The following is a 23113-nucleotide window of genomic DNA, read 5'->3' on the forward strand; positions in this document are numbered from 1 at the left end:
CAGATTTAAGGAAGCGATGTTAGTTCACAAAACAACTCCTGGAACTACATTACGGAACTGGCCTGGTGAGGGGGCTGTTGAGGCTGTCCCCAGAACCAGCTTCATCTACTGTGTTCTAGAAACTCTTGCTGCCCAAACTAACTCTTGAATATATTTTCTCTGCTGTACCCACACCAGCAAAAATGGACTCTGGTCACTCAGCCTGTGTCTTCACCTACTTTGCCTCTAAATCAAAGTAGATGATTAGCAAAATCTTAGTCACATCCCTAATCCAGTAGCAAGGGAGATTGGGATATTTCCCCCTAATTCTATCTTGGTAGAGTAAATTCACAATGGGGGGGGGGAAGGGTTATCAAGCTATGGAGAGGGTGTTTGGAAGATATGGGCAGCCATGAATGACAGATAGTCACTATACATGCCTTATCTCTTCTTTCTAATCCCTTGTGTGCATGCTTGGTTGCTCAGTCGTGTCTGACTCTTTGCGACCCCATGGACTGTAGTCTGCCAAGCTCCTCTGTCCATGGGATTCTCCAGGCAAGAATATGGAGTGGGTTGCTATGCCACCTCCAGGGGATCTTCCCAACCGAGGGATCAAACCCAGGTTTCCTGTATTGCAGGCAGATTCTTTACAGTCTGAGCCACAAGGGGAGCCCCAGCGTTTCCCTTCACCAGGGGATTTTCCCAACCAGGAATTGAACTGGGGTCTCCTGCATTGCAGGCAGATTCTTTACCAGCTGAGCTACCAGAGAAACCCTTTCGAATCCCTTATTGTCTTCAAATAACCAAAATTGTCTAATCTCCTCATAAATAGCTCATAAATCTGTTCATTTTTCCCACTCTCCCTGCCATTTCTCTAGTGTAGGTCAGTTTAACAACTTCTCAACTTGTCTCACTCCCTGCCCTGTTGCCTCTTGGATCTGCATTATGGAAAATAAGAGGCTAGATAAGAGAAGAGAAACTTTGAAATTTGTGGATTTTCTATAAATACGGTCAAATTAAAATTTAATTGTAGACAGTGCCAAACGCAGAAATAAATCTAAATTGTTTCCAAGGGGACAATTTAGTCTTCTTTAATGGAAAAAAAGCTCCTCCCTGAACTTCGGTGTTGACTTATGAATGTATTCAAGGCAGCTGTGTGTGGAATGGTGCCAGCTCTCTGGACAGGGAGATTATAGAGTTTAGGTTCTGTGATCTCCTTTACTGTTTCTGTGATCTTGAGAAACCCCACAACTCTCTGAACTTATTCACTATAGAGGCATTAGAGAATTTCTGTGAAATAATTGGGGCTTCCCAGATGTTGCTAGTGATAAAGAATCTGCCAACCAATGCAGGAGACGCAGGAGATATGTGTTCAATCCCTGGGTCAAGAAGATCCTCTGGAGTAGGAAATGGCAACTCACTCAAGTATTTTTGTCTGGAAAATTCCATGGACAGAGGAGCCTGGTGGGCTACAGTCCATAGGCTCACAAAGAGCCGGACATGACTGAAGCAACTTAGCATGCATGCTGGAGATAGTTTTATAATACCTGCAGCACCGCATTTTGCAGTACACGGAATGCACTCACATGTGTTATCAGTTGGTCCTTTGCACAGAAGCTCCATGTGATTTTTGCTATTCTCAGCTTTGTCCATGAACTAAAATTAGAATTAGGCTGACATTAAATTTCACCCAGCTACAGTCTGAGGATTTTCATCACTGGGAGTCACATTGAAAACAATTCTGCCTTCAGTCCACTCCTAGTTGATACACTAACTTTGGACATGTCAGCTCCTGTATGCACTGACCGCGGTACGTATTTTTCAAAAACATTTTTTTTCCTACTCTTGACTTATAAATAGATAGCTGTTGATGTTTTTACTGCGTCTGTGTTTGCTGGAAGGTACAACTAAAGTTGGAATTGAATTTAAAAGTCTCTTTGGAGGTTCATAGTCATTCATCTAGTTGTCCTCCTCTGGAAAACTGACTTCCCCAGAAATCAAGAAGTGTTTCTTCAGAGATTATAGTTCTTTTGTTTTCTTTTGACTCTGGGGAGTTGACTCCTCAGTCATGTCACAACCATGCTTACTTTACTGCCATGGTTTCTGTTTTTCTGTTGTAATAACCAAGGTAGAGAATACAATCCCACGTGGGAGGCAGAAATACATATATCACTACTGACTTGTTTTCCTCAAAGGGACATTGGTTACTGTTATAGGAAAATTGATGGTTGATCAAAGTTTCATGGGAAATGGGGAAATGAATTGGCACATGAAGTTATACATGTCTAGTAAAATACACATTTACATGTAGGTACTTGAGATTTTAATTCTTTATTATCTGATAAAATGCATGCTTCAAACCTGCTTACATCTGAGACAATAAATTATAACTGGACAGTGATATTAATACCCAGAGGACTGGATTATCAGCATAAATACTCCTAGTTTCTTGATGGGAGAAAGATCTTGCAAGTCTGTTCCCATTTAAATGCTGCATTTATTGCTTTAAGTAAGGACCTCCTCCTAATAATTTCCTGCATATCAGTAATTATATATTCATCCTCAAATGTTAAACTTTTCCCTTTTTTAATACATTTTTATTCCTCTCTCTGTCTCTGCCTTTCTATCTCTCACACACAAATCACAGTTTTAGTTTAAAGAAATCAGTAATTTAGAGGAGATTAATAGTGAAAAAGCAATATTTTGTACCCTTTTTATCACCCTAAAAGTAACCATTTTAACTATTTCAGTATTTAGTTTTCAGTGGTTACCTCCTTAATACTTTTTTTCTTTTTCAAGGCAGTATGCTGTGTCTTCTCAGCTTTAGACATTATCTATTGTCTCATTATGAAAGATGATGCTTAAATTCACCTGCACTCCCATAGAGTTATATCTCTTTTAATTTCTTTTTTGTTGCCTTATAGTTTCAATACTTAAATCTCTCTCATTCCATAAAGTATAGACTATATCTCTTATCTCCCTCACCCTCTATTATCTCATATCCTTCTACACCCTATTAAAAGGACTTTTATTTTTATATTTTGAAGATGTATTACATTCTGTTTTTTTTAGCCACAAATAATCTTTGCTTTTTCATAGGTCGATTTATTTCAAAAGTTGATTTTCATCACTCAGAAAAGAAACTTTGTACCCTTAGCAAAGCCCCGTGGTTATCATTGATCTACATTCTTTCTTCATGGATTTGCCTATTCTGGACATTTCATATAAATGGGATAATACAATTTTTGGTGTTTTGTGTCTTCTATCAACATCATTTTACTCAAAGTTTCCCCATGACGTTGCAGTGCTTAGGTTCCTTTTCATGCCAGAATAACATTCCATTGTATGGATATGTCACATTTTGTTCATTAATAGCCATTTGTTAGTTAACGGCCATTTGTTTACACTTGTCAGCTACTTGTTTTCCACTTTGGGGCCATTGTGAATAATACTATTATCAACATTCATGTACAAGTTTTTGTGTGAACATATATTTTAATTTCTCTTGGGTATAAACCTAGATTGATCTTTTTCTATTTTGTGCCTTCCATTTTTTCTATTTTCATGTTTTAGGTATGACCTTGTAAATAATACACAGGATTTTGTCTTTCATTTAGTCGGGCAATCTTTATTAGCCTGGAGCAGTTAATAATCCAAAAACCATAAATTATGATCATGATATCATTTTATGCAGTAATATGGGGTGAGGATATACATCAATGGGGAAACAATTTCCAATGGAAACTGTTCCTATAATTAAGGTAGAGGCCACTTGTTTTCCATTGGAAATTACTTACTACAACTACAAGGAAAACAATCGGCCTCTATCTTATCAATTTGGAAAACAATTGGCCTCTATCTTATCAATTTGAACATAGTGATCTAACAATTCTAATTCTGGGTATACTCAATAGAAATAATACCACTTGAGCAGCAAGAAGATAAGAACAGGAATTTCAGAAACAGTTTTGCTCATTAGAGCAAAAATTTGGGATCTAAATATCCACATTAATTAGAATGGATAAATTGTGTCATTTTGGATATCATGCTTTGTCAGTTTATAACATGCTTTTCCTTCTTTATGGAGCTATATAATTTCTCATAATATGCATCTACTGTAATTTACTGGTAGAAAGTTATTGTTGTTTCCAACCTTTTGCTGTCATGAAAAACCCTACAGTGAATAATTTTGTATGTGTCATTTTCAAATCGAAAATATTTTCAGTGTAAATTCCTACAAGTGTTGGTGTGACTTTTAAGTTTGATAGACATTACCAAAATTCTCTCCATAGAGACTGTAACAATGTGCGCTGTCACATGTGGTGTATGAGAGCACCTTTTTTTCCATGCTGTTGCAAATTTTACTTCTCCTTTCCAAACTGTATATCTGTCTATTTTATTCACAATATTGCTTTATTGCATTTCAATACAATGTTGAATAGAAGTGGTAGTTGTGGACATCTTTTACTCCTTGAATTTTGAAGACATAATTAAATTAATTGTGAATCAAACTCCTTCATTATTGCTAGTTAATTTGGTGAAAAATCAATACCACTACATGAGAGGCAGAGAACATCTCATCAAATAGATCTACCGTGACTTACATAACCATTCCCCTATTATTGTTTGCCTCTCTTTTCCAAGATTCAGGTCACAATCCTCAATGTTAGATGAGTCCATTTGCAATTTATTTTCCACAAGGGCAAACAATCCCACTATATTACCACTTAACTGAATTCCAGCTTGTGTATATAGGGTCTAGATTAAGTAGCTCTGTCAAGATGCCTGCTCATCTTGTATATCCATTACTGCATATTTCCCTATAATTGGACATGTAAAGCGGTTGCAGTGTTTCATTACTGTGAATTAATAGTAGCAAAGGAAGTAGACTTGGCATCAGTTCCACCCTCTGTCACTTATTAGAAACAGGATGTAAACCACTTAGCCACCTTTTCTAGGGCTTGATTTTCTCCTCTTTATACAAAGACAATAAAAGTACCCATGTCATGACATTTTTATGAGAATTATTAAGTGAAATATGGCATGTAAAGTACATTAAATAGTCTTGGAAACAGAATGTGTTCAATAAATATAAGCTATTATGTTCATTATGGCACTCAATAAACATTCTGAAACACATTTCCCCCCACCTTCTCTGGTTCAATCAGGTCCTTTTTGAGATGGCATCTGTGATTCAGTTACTCAAAATTTAATGAAGTTGGTGACCCTGTGACAATGTGGAGAAATCATGTCAGAAAATGTGGTTAGTACTGGGGCTGTCAATGCTGTAAAGGAAGTTTGGGAAAAAAGAATAAAGAAACTCAATGAAGACCTGAAGCGAGAGAAGGAATTCCAACAAAAGTATGCTAAAACATGTTTATTATTTTGAATTAACAAAAATTTATAACATCTTCATTATTAAAGTAGTATTTATTAATTGCCTTATTATTGAATTTTATAGAAGTTTTTATTTACAGAAAACTGAAAATATAACTAAAGGAAGCACCTGACAATGAAGTGTGGCCATATGATTCTAGCCACAAAAAATACAAATGAATTTAGTAATTATCCTAGGAGTCTGTTCAACATTCATCAAAGTTCGATTAGTATCATTTAGTCTACTTTTCACTGGAGAAGGAAATGGCAACCCACTCCAGTCTTGCCTGGAGAATCCCAGGGATGGGGGAGCCTGGTGGGCTGCCGTCTATGGGGTCGCACAGAGTCGGACACAACTGAAGCGACTTAGCAGCAGCAGCAGCAGCAGTCTACTTTTCAGAGATTGTTTGTTCAACATTATATTCCCTAGGAGTTAAAACAACATCTTGCATTAGAAAGTTCAGTTGATTCTCACCTAACTAAATAGCTGTGAGTTCCAGCCAGGGCCACTGTGGATCACCTGAGTCCTCTCTTTGGATTATAGTTTGACTCTCATTTCCTCTGCCTTATTGATACCTACCTACTTTCCTCACTGGATGTTTCCAAAGTATCGCATTACTTTTACAAGGATAGCCCCTGTCCTCATAGATCCCATATAGCTCCCTACAGTTATCACTCATTAGATCTCTTTCTAAACATTGAATGGCAATGTTTAGTGTTTTGCAACATGTACACATATCAAGCCATTATGTTGTACTAGACTTGAATTGTCGTACCACTGAACATTAGACTTGTTGTACCATTAGACTTGCACCATTATGTTGTATTAGACTTAATATAATGTTATATGCCAATTATATCTCATTTTAAAAAATGGTCTTGTGTCAGCTAATAAAAGAAAACATGACTAAAAATGGCTTAAACAATAGGGAAGTCCTGAGTTTAGGCGATTCCAAAGCTTCCACAATTTTTTGGACTCTGTTTCTTCCACCTTCACAGCTAATTTTGGTATGCCAGTTTGGTCCTCAGGTTAGCTTCTCTCAGTGTTGCAGGGTGGCTGGTACACTTTCAGGCATCGCAGCCAGACATCATTATGTTATTGGAAGAGTGGGAACAATTATATTTATTTCTGTTTCTTATTTAAGAATGAAAATACCTTTCTGAGGTCCCCTAGCTAACCTCTCCTTCACCTCTCATGGGCCAGAATCAGGTCATTTTTATACCCTTAATCCAGTAACCTTTTAGGGGAATGAGATTGTATGACTGGTTTAGACAAATGAAGATTTATACTTGGGTAACTTGGAGGGAGTGTAAAAACTTGGAAATAACTGGTATTCTCCCAGAAAAGAAGAGGACTGGCATAGCACTCCACTGCGTCAGACATTCAGGCTTTTTATCATGTTGCTCAACTGGGCATGGTTTCCATTCCTTTAGGAACAGACTTTAGTTACTTCATGGCCCGAAATACAGATAGACCAATTGTGGCCAACGTACTTGATTCCAGCCAGCCGGAAGTTGCACACATTACTATTTCTGCTAACATCTCACTAGCCAAAGCTTCACATGACCCATTCCTAACTGCAGGGGAGGATGGCTAAATGAAGTCTTGTGCCCAGTTATATTTAGAGGATCTATTATGAGGAAGAAGAGGAATAACATATTGGAGAATGATAAGCAATCTCTGTGACACATGGGTGATGTTATTTTCTCCATTTTAAAGTTGGAAAACCTGAAGGATAGGCCTAGGTAACTTGTCAAAGATCATACTGCTAATAAATGTGGAACTGGTATTTACTAGTATTCATACCTAAGCAATCTGACTCAGTAAGCATTATATTAACCTCAGGTCTTAAATTTCCCTAGATTGACCCTTTACAGTAAAACTACTCTTACAAAACCTATTATGTTTATATTATACAATTATGACAAACTTGAGTACTCTTTTTTAAAAATTTTACTGAAATATAGTTGATTTACAATGTCATATTAATTACTGCTGTATAGCAAAGTGACTCAGTTACGCACACACACACACATATATATATATCCTTTTTCATATTCTTTTCCATTATGGTTTATCACAGGCTATTGAATATAGTTCCTTGTTGTTTATCCATCCTATATATACTACTTTATATCTCCTAATCCCAAACTCCCAAGCCTCCCCCCTCCAACACTCCCATCCTTGGCAACCATAAGACTGTTCTCTTTTAACTCAAGTAACGCTTAATAAATAAATCCTATCCAACTTTTTAAAAAACAGTGGTCAGAAATCATGAGTTATTTCTTTACTCCTGACTTTCACCTATTAATATTAAACATGTCTGGCTAAGAATCATTTAATTTCAGCAGCTTCAATTTTCTCTGCACAAAACAGGCAAGGGCCAAAAAAAGATAAGAATGTAATCTAATGCTCTTTTCTCAGCTAAAAGTGGCTAAAGATTTAACTAAAAACCCTTAAGTTTAACTTTTTTTTTTTTGGTTGCACCATGGGATCTTAAGTTCCCCCACCAGGAATCTGACCCATGCTTCCTGCAGTGGAAGCATGAAGTCTTAACCATGTACCACCAGGGAAGTCCCCCAAGCCTTACATGTAAACAGAAATTGTTCTGTCTTTTGATACAAGGTGGCCTGGAACAAAATTAAGCACTTGGGTAAGAGTTGATATAACGACATTTGACAAAGGCTTTCAGTTCAGTTCAGTTCAGTCGCTCAGTCGTGTCCAACTCTTTGCGACCCCATGAATCCCAGCCCGCCAGGCCTCCCTGTCCATCACCATCTCCCGGAGTTCACTCAAATTTACGTCCATCGAGTCGGTGATGCCATCTAGCCATCTCATCCTCTGTCATCCCCTTTTCCTCCTGCCTCCAATCCCTCCCAGCATCGGAGTCTTTTCTAATCAGTCAACTCTTCACATGAGGTGGCCAAAGTACTGGACTTTCAGCTTTAGCATCATTCCTTCCAAAGAACACCCAGGGCTGATCTCCTTCAGAATGGACTGTTTAGATCTCCTTGCAGTCCAAGGGACTCTCAAGAGTCTTCTCCAACACCACAGTTTCAAAAGCATCAAACGCTTTAGAGTATAATAAAAGGGTTTTAGAGGAGGTAGAAAATTTCTATTCAAAACTTGAAAGAGCCTCAAGCTTAAAATAAGCAGTGTAGGAATTACAGAATATTAGAGCTAGAAGAAACACTAGATATTATTTAATCCAAACCCCATATATTATTGGCAAAATCCTTGGAAGTGAGATGTCTTGTCTGTGATCTCTGAATTAAGTGATACATTCTGGATTTAGATCACACAGAGCCAGAAAGAATAAGTGAATCATTAAAGAAATGGAAATAAACTTATCTGGTAATAGTTACCCTCACTATAAACTCATTAAGGACAGAGGTTTTTGTATCCACAAAGTCTAACATAATATTTGGCATATAATAGGTGCTTGATGGAGATCTTTAATTGAAGTTAGAGTATAGGGAGTAAGACACCTCATTGCTCAACATTATATCTTACTCTGGAATGTGTATATCTCAGTGAGTAGTATAGTAATTAATAATCATTATGTCTACCATTTGAATAATTCTATTTTTATAAAACATGGTATAATTGAATATAAGGCATCATATATTTTGTCTCAGTTAATCACATTTATTGGAAGCTTCCCTACTAGGGCTTTCCTCGTAGCTCAGGCGGTAAAGCATCCGCCTGCAATGCAGGAGACCTGGGTTCAGTCCCTGGGTTGGGAAGAGCCCCTGGAGGAGGGCATGGCAACCCACTCCAGTATTCTTGCCTGGAAAATTCCATGGACAGAGGATTCTGGTGGGCTACAGTCCATGGGGCCGCGAAGAGTTGGGCGTGAGTGAGCGACTGTTGAGTCTGGAAGGCCACACACGGTCATGGCCGCAGTGCAATTGTTAGCAAATCAGTTAATTTTCAGAAAAGTAGTGGATGAAAATATGCAGGCTCCATAGAAATATTTTGCAAACACAAACATACAGAGATAGCAAATATTACACTTTTAGAGATGTTTGGTTTTCTGTTCGTTAAAATAAAACCCTCCCTGAAGATCAGTTAGTATGTAAAATTGCTAAGAATATATATTAACTCCCAGATTGTCAAGAGAATTTTGGTAAATAAATATTCAAATTGATTAAACCTTTTTTCTTTTATGATTGCTTATATTTTGTTTATTCTATATCATTCTAATAGGCTAAAAGTGTAAATTTTTCAATTCTAAACTCATTCTTTATTTTTCATATGTGAAAAATTTCTAGTATAGGAATAGGTAACCTTCTGCAACCTTTGTTAGTCATTTTTGTAGCTTGACATTATGTATTTTTGTTATGAACCAAAATTCAATAGGATGTATTCCAGAATTTTGTGCATTTTTATATCTGGAAAACTAAATCTGGATAAAATGGAATATAGTAATATATAATTTAACTCTGAAGTTGAACTATATCATTTGCAAGCCTTTTAAAAACTTTTAAACTAGATATCTATAGATTAGATATTTAATAAATGCCAATCAAAACAACAATGAGGTACCACTTCACACCCACTAGGATAGCTATGATCAAGAAGATGGACACTAAGAACTGTTCGCAAAGCTATGGAGCAACTAGAGCCCTCATACATTGCTGGTGGGAAGGGAAAATGATGCAAGCAATTTGGGCACAGTTTGGCTTAAAAAAGTTAAATGTAGATTTATGAAATGATCCAGCAATTCCACTCCTAGGAATATACACACACTCAAGAGAAATGAAAACATAGATCTACCTGAAAGTTTTACATGAATATTCATAGAAGCATTATTTATAATAGTTAAAAATGTCCATCAACTGATGAATGGGTCAACAACTTTGGTATATCCATGCAGTAGAATTTAAGGGACTAGATCTGATAGACAGAGTGTCTGATGAACTATGGACAGAGGTTTGTGACATTGTACAGGAGACAGGGATCAAAACCATCCCCATGGAAAGGAAATGCAAAAAAGCAAAATGGCTGTCTGAGGAAGCCTTACAAATAGCTGTGAAAAGAAGAGAAGTGAAAAGCAAAGGAGAAAAGGAAAAATATTCCCATTTGAATGCAGAGTTCCAAAGAATAGCAAGGAGAGATAAGAAAGCCTTCCTCAGCGATCAATGCAAAGAAATAGAGGAAAACAACAGAATGGGAAAGACTAGAGATCTCTTCAAGAAAATTAGAGATACCAAGGGAACATTTCATGCAAAGATGGGCACAATAAAGGACAGAAATGGTATGGACCTAACAGAAGCAGAAGATATTAAGAAGAGGTGGCAAGAATACACAGAAGAACTGTACAAAAAAGATCTTCACAACCCAGATAATCACAATGGTGTGATCACCAACCTAGAGTAGACATCCTGGAATGCGAGGTCAAGTGGGTCTTAGGAAGCATCACTATGAACAAAGCTAGTGGAGGTGATGGAATTCCAGTTGAGCTATTTCAATCCTAAAAGATGATGCTGTGAAAGTGCTGCACTCAATACACCAGCAAATTTGGGAAACTCAGCAGTGGCCACAGGACTGGAAAAGGTCAGTTTTCATTCCAATCCCAAAGAAAGGCAATGCCAAAGAATGCTCAAATTACTGCACAATTGCACTCATCTCACATACTAGTAAAGTAATACTCAAAATTCTCCAAGCCAGGCTTCAGCAATACATGAACTGTGAAATTCCAGATGTTCAAGCTAAATTTAGAAAAGGCAGAGGAACCAGAGATCAAATTGCCAACATCGTTGGATCATTGAAAAAACAAGAGAGTTTCAGTAAAACATCGATTTCTGCTTTATTGACTATGCTAAAGCCTTTGACCGTGTGGATCACAATAAACTGTGGAAAATTCTAAAAGAGATAGGAATACCAGACCACCTGATCTGCCTCTTGAGAAATCTGTATGCAGGTCAGGAAGCAACAGTTAGAACTGGACATGAAACATCAGACTGGTTCCAGACTGGGAAAGGAGTACATCAAGGCTGTATATTGTCACTCTGCTTATTTAACTTATTATGCAGAGTACATCATGAGAAACGCTGGGATAGATGAACCACAAGCTGGAATCAAGATTGCTGGAAGAAATACCAATAACCTCAGATATGCAGATGACACCACCCTTATGGCAGAAAGCGAAGAAGAACTAAAGAGTTTCTTGATGAAGGTGAAAGAGGAGAGTGAAAAAGTTGGCTTAAAGCTCAACATTCAGAAAACTAAGATCATAGCATCTGGTCCCGTCACTTAATGGCAAATAGATGGGGAAACAGTGGAAACAGTGTCAGACTTTATTTTTTTGGGCTCCAAAATCACTGCAGATGATGACTGCAGCCATGAAATTAAAAGATGCTCACTCCTTGGAAGGAAAGTTATGACCAACGTAGACAGCATATTAAAAAGCAGAGACATTACTTTGTCAACAAAGGTCCATCTAATCAAGGCTATGGTTTTTCCAGTAGTCATGTATGGATGTGAGAGTTGGACTATAAAGAAAGCTGAGCACCAAAGAATTGATGCTTTTGAACTGTGGTGTTGGAGAAGACTCTTGAGACTCCCTTGGACTTCAAGGAGATCCAACCAGTCCATCCTAAAGGAGATCAGTCCTGAGTGTTCATTGGAAGGACTGATGTTGAACCTGAAACTCTAGTACTGATGTGAAGAGCTGACTCATTTGAAAAGACCCTGATACTGGGAAAGATTGAAGGCAGGAGGAGAAGGGGACAACAGAGGATGAGATGGTTGGATGGCATCACTGACTCAGTGGACTTGAGTTTGGGTAGGCTCTTGGAGCTGATGATGGACAGGGGGGCCTGGCATGCTGCAGTCCTTGGGGTTGCAAAGAGTTGGAACAACTGAGTGACTGAACTGAACTTAACTGATGCAGTAGAATATTCTTCTTCTATAAAAAGGAAATCCGTACTGATACACACATGCACAAATTTTGGATAAAACTCTGCTACACAAAAGACCACATATTATAGAATACCTTTTATGTGAAATATCTAGTATAGGCAAATACATAGATATAGAAAGGAGGTTATTGGCTGCCACGGGCTGAAGGAGGGAGGAATAGGGAGTGACTGCTCAGGCATGGGTTCTTTCTTGAGTGCTAAAAATGTTTGGATCAGACAGTGGTTATGGTTGCACAGCTCTGCAGATATACCAGAAAACACCAAATTGTGTCAGATTTTTACGGTATATGAATTATATCTTAACAAATCTGTACAAAAAATCTAAGGAGAGGTATAATACTTTTCAGAAACTTAAAAAGAGGGCATTTATCATATTAATCAAATTAAATGTCTTACAAAATAATTCTTGTCTGATTTCCAGATACTGTCAATCAAATGTTTGTTTTTAATGGGTTACTTTTTCATACAAAAGTGAATGCTACCTATTTTACTACCTGCGACCTAAAATGATTTCTTGGTCTCCTAGGCTAGTGCGAATCTGGGAAGAACGAGTATGCTTAACCAAGCTAAGAGAAAAGGTCACCAAGGAAGATGGAAGAGTCATTTTAAAGATAGAAAAAGAGGAATGGAAGGTAAGCTTTATAGAAGCAATATTTTTAATATTTTGCATTGTGTGGGAGAGTTGAGAGAATGATTCTTAGACTGTGTGCTTAAGTCTGAAATAGTTAGGAATTCTGATTTTAATAGTGTTTAATACCAAATGAATTTGGGCAACAGGAACTGAAAATGAACATAACTTCCCAACTTTTTTGTGCAAAAATTCAACCAGTGTGCTTTAATGCTGCCTAAATTTCAGTCCTTTGTAATATTTTCTCCACTAATCCTTCTAATAAGCATTTTCTCATTTTTCATAAAGACTGTCTGTTTAATGAAAATCATATTGCTTTCCAAAGCTAATGCTCAGTTAAAAGTTCATAAAATGGAAATGTATATTAATTTTTCTTAGGTCCACAATCGGATTCATATTATCTTCTCTTTCTCTCCTTTCCTCCCTCTCTCTTTTTCACACATACACATATACAAACAGATATCTGTTTAATTATTGTATGTTAGGCCTAGTATAATTTTAACAAGGGCCAACTTTATCCCTTAACTCAGTGTTTGTCTTCATACACATTGGTATATTTAGCTAGGTGGTTACCACCTTTATTTTGTCTTTTGGCTACTTTAGGCTGATAGAGAAAAGGCAAAAAGTTCAGAACAGTTGAAACTTTAAAACTCTTAATTTAAAAGAAAATCGTCTTTAAAACACTATACTATTTCAAAACAGAAAGGAAAGGGACTTTCCTGGTGGTCCAGTGGTTAAGAATCCACATGCCAATGTAGGGGACATGTGTTCTATCCCTTGTCCTGGAAGATGCCATATGCCATGGGGCACCTGACTCTGTGTGCTGCGACTATTGAAGCTTGCCTGCTTAGAACCTGTGCTTCTCAACAAGAGAGGCCACAGCAACTAGAGACTAGCCCCCACTCACTGCAACTAGAGAAAGCCTTCACGCAGCAATAAAGACCCAGAGCAGCCAAAAATAAATAAATAATTTTAAAAAAAGAAAGGGAAGAGAAGTTTGAATTACTGATTAAAATGATCTTTTCTTCTATAATTTCAATTAATCACCATATTCTCATTTTCAATACCATATGTACTCTCATTAAGCCTAATGAAGAATCTTTAGAACACAGCTCTATGTGTGAGCAATATTGACTAAAATACCTTATTTTTGCTTATGTTATTCTGACTGGGGTTTGAAGGTTTAGCATCCCCCCTGGAAAGTAAAGTTCTTAAAACTTAGAAGTAGCACAAAGCACTTGGAAATGTAACTCATTAAAGAAAAAATATTCCTAATTTCTTTTACAAATCAAGTAATATCTCTACAATCACATTTCAATGTGGCATGATACTGAAATAATTTAAGTAATATAGTAACCCTGTCATTTCTTTTTCTTGAGTTTAGACTCTCCCTTCTTCTCTACTAAAACTGAATCAGCTACAGGAATGGCAACTTCATAGAATTGGCTTGCTGAAAATTCCTGAATTCATTGGGAGGTTCCAGAACCTTATTGTGTTAGATTTATCTCGAAACACAATTACTGAGATACCTCGAGGAATTGGTAAGGAAGATTGCTTCTATTCCTGTGTTTTTTATTGAGAATTTTTTTTTGATACATGGAATAAAGATCTCATCTTTATATTGCCCTATATCTTGAGAAAACTCTAAACATCTGAGTTGAAGCTTCCAGGGGTCCAAGCTTCTGGGTTTACTGAGGTGATTCAAGATGAGGTTTTAATGCAAGAAAAGTCTCTTTGGAAATAATATTGTATTGATTCTGGAAACAATATTGTTAGTTCAGTTATTCCTTCTACAAGGGAACTGATTGAAGACAAGAAAGAAAAATTAGATAAAATTCTTTAAAAGAGGGGGAAAAAAATCCCCAAATGGAAAACTGGTCAGGATATAGTACAGATAAACCAGAACAAAAAATTTTTTTGCATGGACTGATAAATCATCTGCTGCTTTTCTGAAGAAGGGGCAGGACACATACCAGGAAAAGGGAAGAGCCCAAATGTGAATTTCCCAATTTGAACCTGGAAAGTAAGTTATGCTGTAATACTTAATAACTGGAAACAGTATTTTATATCCCTCTGCTATTTATTGTGTATTATTTTTCCATAGGACTGCTCACTAGACTTCAGGAACTGATTCTTAGTTACAACAGAATCAAAACTGTCCCCATGGAACTAAGTTACTGTGCCAGCTTGGAGAAACTTGAACTTGCTGTTAACAGAGACATAAGTGATCTTCCACAAGAGGTCAGAATGATGTAAATACCTATGATTATATTTTCCATCTAATAGTGATTTATTTCTCCCCTGTATGACCACTAAAAATAACACTAATGAAAAAATGCTATAAATTTTATTTCAGAAAATATTTAGAGAAAACAATTTATTATTTTAAAGCATGTTTTTAATTAGAGAAAGACCTATTTAGCATAAAAGATATTTCTATTATTGGCACAGTACCGACATTATTTGTTGACTAGACTGTGATCTCCTTGAAGGCCAGGGTGAGAATCGTGTTTCTATTCCCAGAATTGAGGGCTCAGCTCAGTATGAAGTCATTACGTAATACTGAATGAATGCCCTTATCATAAAGCACAGGCAGTGTGGTGACAGAAAAACTCTTTTTATCTGTTGGTTTTATAGGTGATCAGCTTTTGAGATACAGGTGAAGTGAAAAGACATGAATCCTTCCGATTAGGAAGTACATTTGCTAGCTTCCCAGGCTCTACCGAGGAAGAGCCAAGGCAATGAGCTTGTGAAGCCTTCAAACTTTCATCGGTATATCTTATTGGTAAACTGATCATAGAGATACAGATTCTTGTATTATTTTTCAAGCATATTTAAGGCTCTTATGAATTAGCAAAGGAAATTTCCATGGTGCTTTGCCTAGAAAACAATGATTTTGCAGGATAAGAGTTATATAAAAGAATAAAATTCACTTCATCTTGGTTATCATACTTGATTATGATGAAAATCATGATCATAGGGACAATTTCTTTTTATCTAAGAGAAGGCCAATAAATATTTCATTTCTAATTCCTAATTATTGTGATTTTGTTTTTAGCTTTGGTTCGGTCAGTAAAAAGTGAATTTGGGCATGTCTAATAACCTATCTTAACCTTAATGTCTTTACTTAAAGGTTTTATAGGAACAAATACTGAACTGAGATCATGAGCCTGGAATTCTTTTTCTTTTTTTTTTTTAATTTTATTTTATTTTTAAACTTTACAATATTGTATTAGTTTTGCCAAACATCGAAATGAATCTGCCACAGGTATACCCGTGCTCCCCATCCTGAACCCTCCTCCCTCCTCCCTCCCCATAAGTGTGGCCTTTAAGTAGCTGTGTGGCCTTGAACATGCCATTTTACCTAAGTTAGGTCTCAGTTTTCACATATGCAAAATGAAGATTTAGATTATAATGGTTGTAATATCTTTCTTCATTCTTCTAGAACCAAAGGATCTTAGTACCATTGAGAAATCCTGTTACAGGAAATGTATCTCTAAGCCATTAAGATGCAACACTGTAACACACAAACATAATTATGCTAATGCAAAAGTAATCTTTTTATATACAATTCTGAACCATCTGAAAAATTTAAAATCTAATGACAGGTTTTGAAAAAGTTTTTTTTTCATCACTTGAATTCTAAAGTTGGAGGAATATCACTACTAAATGGAAAACTGCCTTTTTGCATTACCCATAATCACTGTATCTCTGCACTTTTTGAAGTTTTAGTTAAAGTTGTGGAATGAATCTGAATGTGCCCTGAGACAGAAAGAAAACATAGAGTTGCCTAACTAAATGGAGAATCTTTTATAAAACTTAACTAAATTCTTACATTTTGAAATTTTCACTACAGAAGAAAGAGAAATTTAGAAATTTTGTGACTTTAGGTCCATGAAAACTTGAGTGCACATCATAGCTCCATGATTTCTAGTCCCATGGTCTCTCTAAACCATTTTGTCCGTAAAAGGGAAAAAAGGTAGACTTTGTAAAGTTAATGACTAAACTAGAGCTGTATGCATCAATAGGATTCATATAAAGACTGACACTGAGAGATAAAATCAAGTTAAAGAAAGATTAGTATCATCTTTAAAACATATAAAAAGATAATTTTGTTTCTGAAAAAATACACATAATAGTAATATATAGAGAGAAAAACATAGAAAACATACATTTATGTATAGTAATAAAAACATTTGAAAATGCATGGGAATAATAGATACCAGATTCAGGATAGAGTTATCGTTCAAGAGGAAGAAGGGAGATGTATATAGAAGACAGTGATATCAATATATTTGCTTTCTTAAGCTGAGCACACTGGTGCTGCTAGTCTTAATCAATTTTTTATTAATATTTTAATTTAAAAAACAGAATTTACCAAACAGTAAATTCTATGACTGAGATAACATGTGTAAAGCATCAGGCACAAAAAAGAGGGTTTAACAAAGATAAATATTATTCTGAACTTTGGGTTTTCCCAAGAAAAATCTCGACTACTAGATAAAAGGAAAACATATTTACTCACAGGAAGAAAAACAAAAGCTTCTGCCAGGTGGGTGCTCTAAACCCTGGAGCTTGGTGATTTTGGAAGATATGTTTTCTTTGAATAGATGAACTTTCTGTGAGAACTTTTCATTTATCTGGAGGTTATTTAGCTTTATTGTTCTCTCAAATTTGCTATGGATTTCTATGAGTAAATAAAGCCCAAGCATAACACAAACACTCCTTGACATGAAATATCTCCTTTACCAATGTGAGTGTTGTAGTAGTTACATTGTGGACAGTTTGAAAAACTTTGCCTTCCTCTTCAGCTCAGCAATTTGTTAAAGCTTACTCACCTTGATTTGAGTATGAACCTCTTTACTACAATCCCTCCTGCTGTGTTGAACATGCCTGCCCTTGAGTGGCTTGATATGGGAAGCAACAGACTTGAACAACTTCCTGACACTATAGAAAGGTAAAAAAACTTTTTTTTTTGCTACCAAGAGATGTGTTGAAGCCATCTATGACAAATAAGAAAAGCAAACAAAACAAAGGAGACCCCAGAGATAATCACTCACAATAGATTTGTTTAGTGCTACTTCGGATTCCATCTCTGGTCCAGGGAACTAAAATCCCACAAGCCATGTGGTGCAGACAAAAAAAAAGGAGGGGGCATGAGGTTTGGAACAGAAAAATGGACTTTCTGACATGAACAAATTGACAAGAATATGCCACAATAACAACATTGCTTAGGGCTTGCTCTGTGCAGTTTAAAAACTGATTGAGGAAAGTGATGTAGAGATGTTAGTGAATTGCTGAAGATCACAGTAAGTGTGACTGCTACGATTTGAACCCAGGCACCCACAACCTCCAGTGGCTCAGCTGTAAAAAATCCACTTGCAATGCAAGTGATGTGGGGATCGATCCCTGGGTCTGGAGGGAAATGGCAACCGACCCCAGGATTCTTGCCTGGGAAATCTCATGGACAGAGGAGCCTGGTGGGCTATAGTCCCCTGGGGTCTCAAAAGCATCAGATATGACTTAGTGACTAATCAACACCTGCACCCTGGCCTGAGCCCACACTGTTAAACAATATGCATACTTGCCTTGCTCTAAATGGGCAAATTAATAATTTCTGAGTTTGCTTTTAAGATTCTAACTAAGGTTAGATAACATTTTAGCAGTTCTTCTGCAAGAAATCCTATGAAATAGTGAAGAATTATAGAATACCTTGACTTCATTTCTACTACTACATGGGAGTTGTACTGTCGATGGAGATTAGCTCCCTGATGCAGTTTCCCTAAAATCAGGTAATGTTAAGTCGGTTAACTCAGATAGACTGGTTAAACAAGATATTATATAGTATGACATTAAATTTTTTTAAGTTAATAAGAACCAGGGTTTTCATATTATATGTGATTAATCACAGAAACCTCTTAATTCTTTAGAATGCAAAATCTACATACATTATGGCTGCAACGGAATGAAATAACATGCTTGCCAGAAACAATCAGCAGTATGAAAAATCTGAGTACTCTTGTTCTCAGCAACAATAAACTGCAAGATATTCCAGTGTGTATGGAAAAGATGACCAATCTAAGGTAAAACTTGTAGACACGGAACTCACATGTTCCTTTCTGGCTGCAGAACAAAGTAATATGAAGAAACTGTTATGAATAGATTTGAGTTCTCATTTACATACATTTAAAAATCTCTTCCAACTTTGAAGTGCTATAATTTATAAATAGGATTCATATAATACTGGCCTAAATTACTCAAGAATCCTTGAAACTAAAACAGTAGTGGGATTTATCAGCTTTAAGGAATGCCATCTGTTAGTGACATCTTCCTAAAAATCGTCTTTATAATTGCTAACTTTATCCATGATATAAACACCAAAACTGTAAGAACAGTGATTATTTTCCTTCTAAATAACTACAAATGGACACAGGTAATGTTAAATATAACTTTTTACTAAGTTAATTACTAACAGATCTTCCTCAAGTACATTCCAAAACTTAATTTCCTGACAGTGAGCAGAAGACATTAGAATTCACAACAAATCCCGCAACTTTCAACAGAATCATTTATTTAGCAACTATTGCCCTGTACCCGGTGGTGAAAATACGATAGATAAGACATACTTTTAAAAATATGCAGAAAATTTAAGTTCATAGCATTAATTGTACTTTTGAGATGCATTGGGATTGCTCTTGCAAGTTAACTTATACCACATTAAACATATGCTATGGACTAATAATTGCTTTTACAAGCTTGAAAAATTTGTCCAAAGCTAATATTTTTTTCTTCTAGGAAAGAAACTTAAAGATTCTTGGGATATATCACATCTCACCAAGATGTTCAGTTATTGAAACCAGTTAAAAAAGAGTAATTTAGTATATTATCATTTGATCTTTCTCCAGGAAAATAAATGTACACTTCTATGGCACCTATAAAAATACTGTTTTTTGGTGAACTGCTAGGTTTGTCAACTTCCGAGACAACCCATTGAAACTGGAAGTAACACTTCCTCCCAGTGAAAACATAGAAGAGGAAGAGGAACGGGAATTATTCGGCCTTCAGTTTATGCACACATATATACAGGAGTCACGGAGAGCAGGTATGAGATCTGTATATAACACAGGTTAAAAATTCTTTTTAGTAATGTGTGTATGTGTGTGTATATATATATATATATGAATTCCTTTATAGACTTTTCATTCCATCTTACCTTTTCTGTCAAATCCTAGTCTCTTAGTAAATATTGTTGAAGGAAAAAAAAAGTGAAATTCAAATGTGTTCACAATTTTGATAAAGCCTTGGAGAGAAAGGTTGTAAAAATGTTAAGAAGTCTTTCAAGTAGAGTCAGGAAATAAATTTCTTTGGTCAAGAACTTGAAGCACAACCAAGTGAATGAAGATGTAATTCTTAAAGCTTCACTGCCTCATTCTGTTTGTTATGTCAGTTTACTCATTAAACACTACTTTCCCTACTGTTTCCCTTTTCTGCAATAATCCACAAATAGAAAAAATTGACTAAAGAAAAAACATTTTGCTACTGTCCCTAGGAGTGAAATGTATCAAAAGAACATAGATTTTAGCCAATAGTTACAATGTGAGTTTTTGATGTACAGATTTTGATCACTGATAATTTAGAATTAAAACCTTTTTGTTGCTTTTTTTAACTATGAATAGAATGACTTAACCCAAGGGGAAGAGGACAAAGGGCATAATTATCTATTAATAAAAAATAAGCGATAGTAATAGAAAACATTGTTTTATAATTCACTAAAATGTGAAGAATTTTTTAGTTAAAAGACAGAATTTAGTTACATCTTCAGTTACTTTGAAGAGCAGGTATAATCCAAGCAAAAGGTAAAGAGTATTTTCAGCTGGAAAAAATATTTTTACCAACATCCAAGGAAGGTCATTAGATCTGTTGTAGCAAGGTTGCATAAACAGTAACATGGAGGACAGACTGGAGGAAGATATGTAAAAAATTTGTAATACTTTGGGGCCTAGGTTTGGATAGCAGAGTATAAATATATAAAAGACAGGTAGGAGACAGAATTGATGACTGAATGAAAATGAGAAAAAGGAGGAGTCCAGGATGAATCTGGTTTTGGCTGGAACTAGATGACTGGTGATGCTGAGATGGGGAAATGAAGCTGGTTTGGTGGTAGAAGTGGAACATGAACTTAAGTTTCAACACAGTGTATGTGATGTACCTGTGGGACATGCAGGAAGAGGTAGTTGTGTAGATCAATCTAAAGTTTAAGGAGTTTACTGAACCTGCAAATTTTGCGGTCAAGAAATAGCTCCTATGTATATCCCACATATTCACTGTCTCATGTTATCTTAAGGGAAATAAGCAAGGTTGGGGAAAACAATAATCTTTACCTACAGCTGGCATGTTGATCTACAGCAAGTACTCTATGGCTTATCTTCCCACAGAGTACCTGGTATTATTGTCAGAAACATTCATTAAGCTAAATGGTCCACAGGACTTCATCAGTGTAATTCTTGTGTGCGTATGTATGTTTTATGAAATATAACAGAGATAATGTCTGTTGTAGAATATCTTTTTATTTCCAGGCATAAATTGTTGAATAAAGTAAAACAGACTGTATGACACAAATTAGCATTGCCTAACTCAGCAAAATTGGGGTTAATTATTACGATGTATTATCATCTTCCTTTATGGTCTCAATTTGCAGGCATGAATAGCTAATTTTAAAAATAATCCAACTACTTTAATATTTGACATAGAACTTACAACAAGAGAAAAAAGGTTACAACTTAAACAGAGATAATAAAACCAAGTCTGTCATTAAAAATATTTTTATGAATTAGTACTATTAAAAACATAATATTTATTAAGTACTTACTCTGTACTTAGAACTGTTCTAAGCATTTTAATATGCTATATCACTTAATGCTCATATGACAACCCTGTGAGGTATTATTATCTTCGTCATCCCCATTTCAAGAGGGGAATTGAGGCACAAAGAGATCAAGTAGTAAGGATCTGAACCTAGGCAGTCTCATGAGATATATGTAAGACCTAAGTAGAAAGGTCAGAAAGTAAAAATGTGCTAGACTTTATAATTAACATACTCACAGACCTACAAATACTAGTTATTTAAGAATATCATTATAATATCTAAATTAGTAATTCTGGATCTTTATCTTGGCAAATGTACAATGATTAAGACAATTTTTACAAATAAAGCAGAAAAAAACCAAGGATGAGATGAGGAAAAGACTAACAGTCCTACCATATGTTTGGTTTAATGTTTACTTGTGCATAGAAACTGCTTATGAGCTGAGGCCCAAAAGTGAGGTTTTTGGTATCACTATCTAATTTCTACTTTATTCCAAATTATCTTCCCAAACAGGAGAGAATATACATGCAATTGTCCTTATATATGTAAAAATGACCCATTAAAAGATACTGATGCCTAATTAACTTCAGAAGTTATTTACAAATTTCAATTTAATTTGTGAATTAGGCTTATAAGTATCCTTTTTGAAGTTTTAACTAGATAATTATCCAATTAGTTATTATCCAAGAGGTAATTATCCAATTACCTCTTTAGTTTTAGTGTCTGTCATGGATAAATTTTGATAATATATAAATACAGGTATGGCTCTTGCAATCTGAAGATAAATTCATTAATTGATTGAGAACATTTCTGTATTTATTTGTAATAGAAACAAATAATCACAATTAATTATTCTTTCCAGATCTGCCTGGACAAAAAATCCATACATAAACCAAATTCTCAGATTGGTCCTTGTTGTAAACTGATAATTGATCATTACATCTTGAACTTGAAAAATAAAAAGTATTAAATAAAACCAAAGGAAAATTAGTTTCTAAAATTAATGCAAATAGAAAGTGAATGTACTAGTTACATGTTGGCATGGTATGTGTTTCAGGTAACCAAGTCAACTGCTCGACTACTTCCCCAAACTCCACAGATGCTGATGGATAGTATAATTCAAGATGCCCTGTTGAAGAGGATTGCTTTGGGAATTTGGTGAATTCTCTACTGTTTGGATTTCTAAAGTAAAAAACAAAGCCATTACCTAGGTTCAACGAGGCCAAAACATTTTTAAAGTTCACATTATCTGCTATTTAAATGGTATTTCCATGAATATAAAAATACAATTAAAAAAATTTTTTTTTGGTGGAAGACAGATGTTGTTCAAAATTTCT

General features: G+C 35.6%; 1 protein-coding gene across 2 annotated transcripts; it reads left to right on the forward strand.

Annotated features, from left to right (window-relative positions):
* The first annotated feature begins 1652 nt into the window (after positions 1-1652).
* LRRC39 (leucine rich repeat containing 39) lies at positions 1653-23090 on the forward strand. Of its 2 annotated transcripts, none has more exons than XM_005906516.3 (9): positions 1653-1789; positions 5148-5340; positions 12809-12914; positions 14295-14451; positions 15015-15151; positions 17722-17867; positions 18841-18993; positions 19876-20012; positions 22834-23090. In XM_005906516.3, the coding sequence occupies exons 2-9, from the start codon at positions 5228-5230 to the stop codon at positions 22887-22889; spliced, it is 1005 nt and encodes a 334-aa protein (XP_005906578.2). In that variant the 5' UTR covers positions 1653-1789; positions 5148-5227; the 3' UTR covers positions 22890-23090. The 2 variants fall into 2 exon arrangements, with proteins under 2 accessions (XP_005906578.2, XP_070223715.1); XM_070367614.1 differs by having other exon boundaries at positions 1770-1789; positions 5148-5242.
* The last annotated feature ends 23 nt before the right edge of the window (positions 23091-23113 follow it).

This window comes from Bos mutus, chromosome 3, assembly GCF_027580195.1.
Source record: "Bos mutus isolate GX-2022 chromosome 3, NWIPB_WYAK_1.1, whole genome shotgun sequence".
Lineage (NCBI taxonomy): Eukaryota > Metazoa > Chordata > Mammalia > Artiodactyla > Bovidae > Bos > Bos mutus.

What these genes read in the sequence shown, in the direction of transcription:
- LRRC39 (XM_005906516.3), top strand. Translation starts at nt 5,228, where the DNA reads ATGTCAGAAAATGTGGTTAGTACTGGGGCTGTCAATGCTGTAAAGGAA. An exon ending in GAAAAGATGACCAATCTAAG is followed by an intron (nt 18,994 to 19,875) that starts GTAAAACTTGTA and finishes GTGAACTGCTAG; the next exon opens with GTTTGTCAACTTCCGAGACA. An exon ending in ACAGGAGTCACGGAGAGCAG is followed by an intron (nt 20,013 to 22,833) that starts GTATGAGATCTG and finishes TATGTGTTTCAG; the next exon opens with GTAACCAAGTCAACTGCTCG.